Below are 7,494 nucleotides of genomic sequence, written 5' to 3' on the forward strand. Positions count from 1 at the left end.
TTTTCTGGCAACTCCGAAGAAGGCGTTTTCTTACAGAGGACTCTTCCAAGGATTGCTATTTCAATTATTTCTTTATTAAGGCAGTCGCGTTGGGCAAAAGTTTCCTGCATTTGCAGGGGGTTGGACTAGATGACCCTCGCGACCCCTTCCAACTTTACAGTTTTATGATTATAATACTTGGGAGCGGCAGCAACAACGTCCTGATTTGAAAACAAAGGCACAGCTCGCTTCTTATCGCTGCACGCGCGTATTTATTTCACTAAAACAAAAGCGGGCTGCTTATGAACTCCTCCCTCGCGGCTTCTCCTACCTATACCGTTAGCAGGGCGGGACTCTCTCAAAGGGAGCCCTACAGCCCGATCCCCCTGCGTGCGTCGCCTTTCCTCGGAAATCAACCCGATTTAAGTCCAACGGGACTCCTTCTCTCTAGCCTTAAGGAAAGAACTCCGCCCTAATTTTGAAAAGGCGGAGGAAGCGAAGACTTTTGGCCGGGTCGGGGCACCGTAGCTGCGACGCGAAGCTGCAGCGCGCTAATTGGCGGAGCCAGCAGCCCATCATCTTTCTTTCACGTTCGGGAAAAACCGCCCGAGCTAGTTAAGTAACGCGAAGAAGCGCGGGTGAGTGACTGAGGGCGGGCAAGCGTGGAACTCCAGGGCAGCGGCGGCGCGAGGGGTGGCGGTTGGGGGGGGGGGAGAGGCCGCGCGCGCGCTGCTGTGGCGGAACATTCTAGGCCGCGGCCTCCCTCAGGGCCTGCGCGGCGGGGCCGCTCCCTTCGCAAGCCGCGGCCGTCGAGGGTGTCGCTTTCTCCCTCAGCGCCTCGCAGCTGCCCTGTTAACGAGGGGGCCCTGGACGCTGGTTTCCTAGACCCCGCCGGCTTGGGAGTCAAGTGACACCCCCCCCCAAAAAAAGCGGGAGACTGCGGCCCTGGCCGTCGCATTGTGTGGGCTTCGGCTCCTCAGCCCATCCCCTTGCTGGGTGCCTGCGATACACCGCCGAGCAGCCTCCCTGGCTTCGGCGTGCGCTCCTTAACGGTATACGAACCCACATAGTCACCCACCTTCTCCCTCCCCAAGTTCACGTTATCCTCACAAGAAACCTGCGAGGCAGGTGGGGCTGGCCCGGTGTTACCCGGCGGTTCTTTAATAGTTGGGCAGTAATTTGAACCTGACACACCCACCCACTTCCTATACGTCCCTTTGATCACTACTGTACAGCACACGGGAACACATCTACTGTCACAGTGGCCTTTGCAGGAGCACACGCGGGTAATAACAAAATAACTGCCAAGTGCAAACTTCTTACATCAGTGTAGAATAGGAATGCACTTGAAAGCGACATTTATTTTTTTAATCCTGCCCTTCACAAGGATTGCATATGCCAAATAACTCAAATGGCGATAGGTCAAGGAGCCTAGGTCTCTGTTAGGTTCTTTCAGGAAATGTTTACTGGAAAGCTTCTTCTGGTGCTGTTCTATGTATGCACCCACAAGATACCTTGATTTTATTGAATTTATTACCCACCCTTCACCAGCAGGACTCCAGGAGGAGTCCCAGAAAATAATTATGGGAGTGCTAAATGTTAAGTTGCAAGGCTTCTTGACTCATTTTCCTTAAGCAGCTCTTCCAGTCTCTGCTTGTGAATTTTATAATCCAAATGTCTGATTGGTCTATGCCCAACATTTTGATGGAAAATTGTGGACACTTAAGAATGCCCTATTTTTTCCTGGGGTACATATACACTGTGCATCATGTGTCCAAGGTTGCCAGGGCTGCTGCAGAGAAGCATAGTATAATGATACTACCTCTAGCTGTCTTGGAAATAATTGGGTCATCTGGAGCTTTTATGAATGAATGGGTCTGACTTGTGTTTGTTTGCATGCAGAAACCTTGTGCATCCTGTCCACTTGTAGGTTTTCATTTCTAGGTTATCTGTGACTGTCATCATCTTGTTGCTGGTGAATGATGGTGAAAATAGAAAAGGAAAATAAGAATAGTTAAAACACTTCTTAAAAATCCAGAACACCATATTAGAGGCAATAAATGAAGAAAATATTTTGATGAATCCTTTGCTGATGTTCTTGGGCAGGAGCCCTAATCTGTTACAGCATAAATCCCAGTTAGGTCAGTTGTGTTGTGTAGGCTTCTAGTATGTTACATCTGGGCTGCTATGGATATTGTGAAATGGGCGTAAGTTGATTTGATTTAGCAAAAAGTGCAGAGTTCAGGATATTCAAAAGAAAAGCAGATTTAGAGACTTTAAATAGATCATATTTATTGTGATATTTGAGGAAATGCTGCCAACACCAACTTGTTCTTCTAGGAAACATGTATCCAGTTGCAAAAACAATAATTTACTAAATGGATCTGAAGTTTTAGATGGTTATTTACACGTTTAACAAATTAGACTTGTTATACGATTATATCAATGTAGCTTTGGAGTGATTTCACTCATCAGTATGTTACTGCCTTCAAATAATGAAAGTTCTGAATTAGCTGTACATGAGATGAGAGTGCCTGTGCTTATGCTTCCTCAGTTAGCTATTTATTTATAAATCCATAGTCACCATGTTAAAAAAAGAATCTGAATTCCACAATACTGTGAAGTTCTTTTGTAGAAAAACTACAGAGACAGAATAAAGGCATGCCAGAGTACTTTGAATGTTTTCAAATGGTGGTGTGTTGTGAACAGATGTGTTAGATAAGCTTCTTATTAAGAATATCAAACTGTATGTAGTTGAGAGTAGTTTCATGCAATGGCTGTAGAACTGCAGTTTCAAAAGCCTCGCTTCAAAAATTTTTTTGCTTTATCCTCTTGTTTGATATTTATTTCCCAAATGATCACTTTACAGAGCCAGCATCCTACCTCTGTTTGTTGAGCATTTGTTTGTGCTGTTTTGAGTTCTGCATTTCAACCGTTTTCCTATTTCTGTTTCCTTTAGCCTCCCAGATCTGTCAAAATGAGTTTACGGAAACAAACTCCAAGTGATTTCTTGAAACAAATCATTGGAAGACCAGTTGTTGTAAAGTTGAATTCTGGAGTTGATTATCGAGGTAAGTTCTGTCAGTCTTGTGCACCAGTCATCATGATATATTTATGTGATCTTTGAGTTGGGAAGAAAGGAACCAATATAATTTGGATTATGATCCTGGCCTGTTCTTGGAGAGTTCTTCACAGTCAGGCTCAGGCATTATGGGTTATATATACAAAGGTAGGAGTAGTGAGATTAATTTAGTCCCCACATCTGGAATCTTTTTATCATCCTAGCCAAACTTTTTGGATTGAGAATTTGCTGTTTTGAACAGTAAGCCTGGCAACCCTAGCTGATTTACTTAAATTCTAAGCCTACTTGGTGTTCCAAATGAGGATGAGGCTGTGATGACATTTCTAAGCAATACTAGACCATCTTTCTAAGATGTTGAGTGTAAATTAAATGTTTAAATTTCCCAAGAACTCACTTCATTTAAAAGGATTCTATAGCTAAGAAGAAAGCTGATGGGGAACTTTGAGACTGTACATCTTTTCAGGAGTGAGGTTTTCATTGTACCACTACCATACTAGAGGTGATTCTAGGAAAGAGACCATTTAATGCTTGACAAACACAAGATGAAAGCTACAAGTTTGTAGGGTTTCCTCCTTTTTTACATTGAGAGAGAAAATACAGTTCTACTTATAGTTTACTTTAAAGTATTCACAATTTTTTTTTGCCACATTTCCAATAACATCCTTTTAGAATAAAAAATAATAATTTATTATTTGTACCCTCCCATCTGGCTGGGTTCTCCCAGCCACTCTGGGCGGCCTCCAACAAAGATTAAAAACACATTAAAATGTCACACATTAAAAACTTCCCTTGATAAATATGATCCGAGACCTTGGTCTGCTTTTCTGATTTCCTTGAGATATGTCTAGCTTTCTAATACCTAGCCAAGGTTACCTTTCTAATACCTAGCCAAGGTTAACTTTTGCAGCTGGGACTTTTGTTTTAAGAGTATGTAGACAGTGGAACAGATTCTCCTGAGAGGTAGTGGGCTCTCCTTCCTTGGATGTTTTTAATCAGAGCTTGGATGGCCATCTGTCAAGTATGATCTAGTTGAGATTCCTGGATTGCAGTGGGTTGGACTAAATGACCCTTGGGGTTCCTTCCAACACTATAATTCTATATTTCTATGATCTCAACTTCAGTATCTGAATTTTCATCATATTAACTTGAAAGTAAGACCCTTTAAAATCATTAGGACTTACGTGAAACTGGTTGAAACCGTGGTTTAAGAATACAGTCGTACCTTGGCTGTTGAACGCCTTGGTACTCTGGACTTTTTGGCTCCCGAATGCCACAAACTTGGAAGCGATTTGCGAATGTTTCTCGGAAGCCAAACTTCCAACGCGGCTTCCGATTGAGTGCAGGAAGCTCCTGCCGCCAATCAGAAGCTTCGTCTTGGTTTTTGAACCGTTTCAGGAGTTGAATGGACTCCCAGAACGGATTAAGTTCGACAACCAAGGTATGACTGTAACTGAAGTATGTTGGCAGGACGTTATTTTTAAAATATTTCATACAACATTATTTTTTTTAACCCCACAAAATCATTGCATATTTTAGAATAAACTTGTAGCATTTCCCCCCTCAAGCCTTCCTCTGAATCTGAATCTTGTTTGCACTCTCAGGTAATATTAAATAGCTCTCTTTAATACTAAAGGTAAAGGTACCCCTGATAGTTAAGTCCAGTCGCGAACGATTCTGGGGTTGCGGTGCTGAGGGAGCCGAAGTTTGTCCGCAGACAGTTTTTCCAGGTCATGTGGCCAGCATGACTAAGCCACTTCTGGAGAAGCCAGAGCAACGCACAGAAATGCCATTTACCTACCTGCCGGAGCGGTACCTATTTATCTACTTGCACTGTGTGCTTTCAAACTGCTAGGTTGGCAGGAGCTGGGACTGAACAATGAGCTTACCCCATCATGGGGCCTTGAACCACTGACCTTCTGATTGGCAAATCCAAGCAGCGTAGTGGTTTAAACCACAGCACCACCCGCATCCCATTTTTAATACTACACACTTTTAAAACAAAAGTTGCCTCTTAGGTTATTATCTTTTTATATAACTTGATAATTTAGATTAACTTTTCCCACATTGTATACCTAAAATGTTGTTATAGCTGTAGTATTCCAGTTTTCAGTGAATAACATACATTTGGACTTGTGTACATAGCTGCTTCCTTCTATTATTCGGATTTATTTGGTTTCTATACCACCCTTCATCCAAAGATCACAGGGTGGTTTGCAATATGAAAACATAAAATACATGCCATACCATACGAGTTAAACTTGATGTGCCTATGTCCATTCAAATTCATGACAACTTACTGCAGAATGTTAAGATACAGTAGTCTTAAGATAATCCATAAATGGAAGGATAACCTTTCCAGGCTCCATAGAAGAAACTGTTGATCTTGTGGCAAAGGGTTCTGCTACAGTGATACTACATTTCATATGCTAAATTACAGATAGTGACTTACAGTGCAATCCTAACAACATCTACTTGGAATCAAGTCTTATTGAAGTCAATGGGGCTTACTCCTAGGAAATAGGGTAAGGATTGCAGTCTTAATCAGTTTCTAGGAAGACATGGCAATTCTTTTTACCATAACAACCTATAGCTCTACACTTCTGCTTGCCTAGTCATTTTTTTGCAATAATGTACTGTACTTGTACTGAATTTTTAATACAGCATTTGATTTAAAAATGTAGCTCTGAAGTCTAAGCAGTTCTGGGGGTCTCATTGATTTTAGGTGTTCTGGCTTGCTTGGATGGGTACATGAATATAGCTCTGGAGCAGACAGAGGAGTATGTAAATGGACAACTAAAGAATAAATATGGGGATGCTTTCATCAGAGGAAACAATGGTAAGTATGCTTATCTAGAAGATACCTGGGTTTTGGTGTATTTATCCAAATTGTTTTGAGGGAAGATTTTTTTTTGAAAAATTAGGTAATGGCTGTTCGTGCACATACTTTTGATGGTGAATTAGATGTAGTAAGCAGGCATCCATAAATCTTTGGCTTCTGTGAAGCCTCATGCAGAATGACATGTTACAACACCTTCCTCTTGCCTCATGTTCTGGTACAAATGAGAGAATTTGAGGTATGATTAAATATTTCAACTCAAATGAGGCTTTGCAAAAAGGTAATAAGCGATCTGTGTTGCCCTCAAAGTCAAGAGTATGGAGCTCAGTGGTGGTTTGTTTTATTTTTACTTTACATTTTAGGAATTGTTCCTGGGATTGGAAAATAGATTTTTAGGCAGTGCTTCCCTTCAAACATTTTCCATTAGCTTTCTTGGTGGTTGCACCAGGTTTTACAGAGTTGGAAAAATGGGCTTTCTTGATCTTTGCAGTGATATAACTTCATTTATTTTAGTAGTGATGCTAGGATCAGGTAAATTAAGCCGGGGTTGGTGGGAATGCATGTATATAAATATTTAAAACAAAGAAACAAAAGACCCTGCAGTGTATGGACACTTGAAACTTTTGGAGCAGTCTAGCAGGTAGGAGCTTCTCTAGTATGATGGCTCAACTTAAGTTTAATGGGTGTGTCATACGCTGCACAAATCTAGCTATTTGCCCTTCTAATTTCAATGGGAGCATTAAGGATTTGCCCTTTTAGTTTCAATGGGAGAGTTGAGCACATGCATAAATAGCTTGCATTGTAATCAGTGGGCTTTAACAATGTTTAGTCCTGGCAGGATCATGCCTCTTTTAGGATTGAGTTAGTCTTACTACTAAGATTTTTCATTGTCTTACAAAGAAAAATATATTTAGAGCTATACTACAGGATTGGCTCCAAGGAATAATGAACAGAAGGAAGCTGATATACTAGCACTGTTGGTGCAAATATTCAAAAAGTCAAATAATGGCCATCTACAGAAATCAGTTCGTATGAAACCTGCTACAGAAATCAGTTCTGTAGCAGGTTTCATACAAAAGGTTGCAGTAGCAAAACCTCTTTGGATTTATTTTACTTTTCTTGCAGTGTTATAGTACGAGATGTAAAACAGGCTTTCCATCAATGATCAGTATTTTTGGATCAAATCAGTATTTCTGGCAATAATATTAAGTTTATGGACTGTAGCTGTTATAATTATACCTATTATATATACACTATTATATATACAAGTACATTTATGCAAAACATCCTAATTGTCTTTTCCTCCTTTTAAACAGTTTTGTATATAAGTACACAGAAGAGGAGAATGTGAGCATACCTGAAGATGGAACATTTTTGTATTGCAACTTTAGTTTCTTAACATTATTTTGTTTGTTACTGGCAATTCTTCAGTGAACAAGGTTATTTCATTCTGCTGTAAAAGTTACATGGCCTGTAAGTAAGGATGGTTGTTGTTTTTTATATGTAAAAACAAAATGGAATATTGCTGACAGAGTTTGGAATACATCTTGTGTTATAATTTGGAATGAAATAAACTTGGAAAAGAATATGATCTGTT

General features: G+C 40.6%; 1 protein-coding gene across 4 annotated transcripts; it reads left to right on the forward strand.

The window, feature by feature from the left end:
• The first annotated feature begins 481 nt into the window (after positions 1-481).
• Positions 482-7,488, forward strand: LSM6 (LSM6 homolog, U6 small nuclear RNA and mRNA degradation associated). 4 transcript variants are annotated; one of them, XM_083520187.1, is made up of 4 exons: positions 482-617; positions 2,939-3,050; positions 5,784-5,897; positions 7,214-7,488. In XM_083520187.1, exons 2-4 carry the CDS (start codon positions 2,957-2,959, stop codon positions 7,246-7,248), a joined length of 243 nt encoding a protein of 80 aa, XP_083376313.1. In that variant the 5' UTR covers positions 482-617; positions 2,939-2,956; the 3' UTR covers positions 7,249-7,488. The 4 variants fall into 4 exon arrangements, with proteins under 4 accessions (XP_083376313.1, XP_083376314.1, XP_083376315.1 ...); XM_083520188.1 differs by lacking the exon at positions 482-617 and adding an exon at positions 687-1,265; XM_083520189.1 differs by lacking the exon at positions 482-617 and adding an exon at positions 709-1,031.
• The last annotated feature ends 6 nt before the right edge of the window (positions 7,489-7,494 follow it).

The sequence above is a fragment of the Podarcis liolepis genome (genome assembly GCF_965112155.1).
Source record: "Podarcis liolepis genome assembly, chromosome: 9".
Classification (NCBI taxonomy): Eukaryota; Metazoa; Chordata; class Lepidosauria; order Squamata; family Lacertidae; genus Podarcis; species Podarcis liolepis.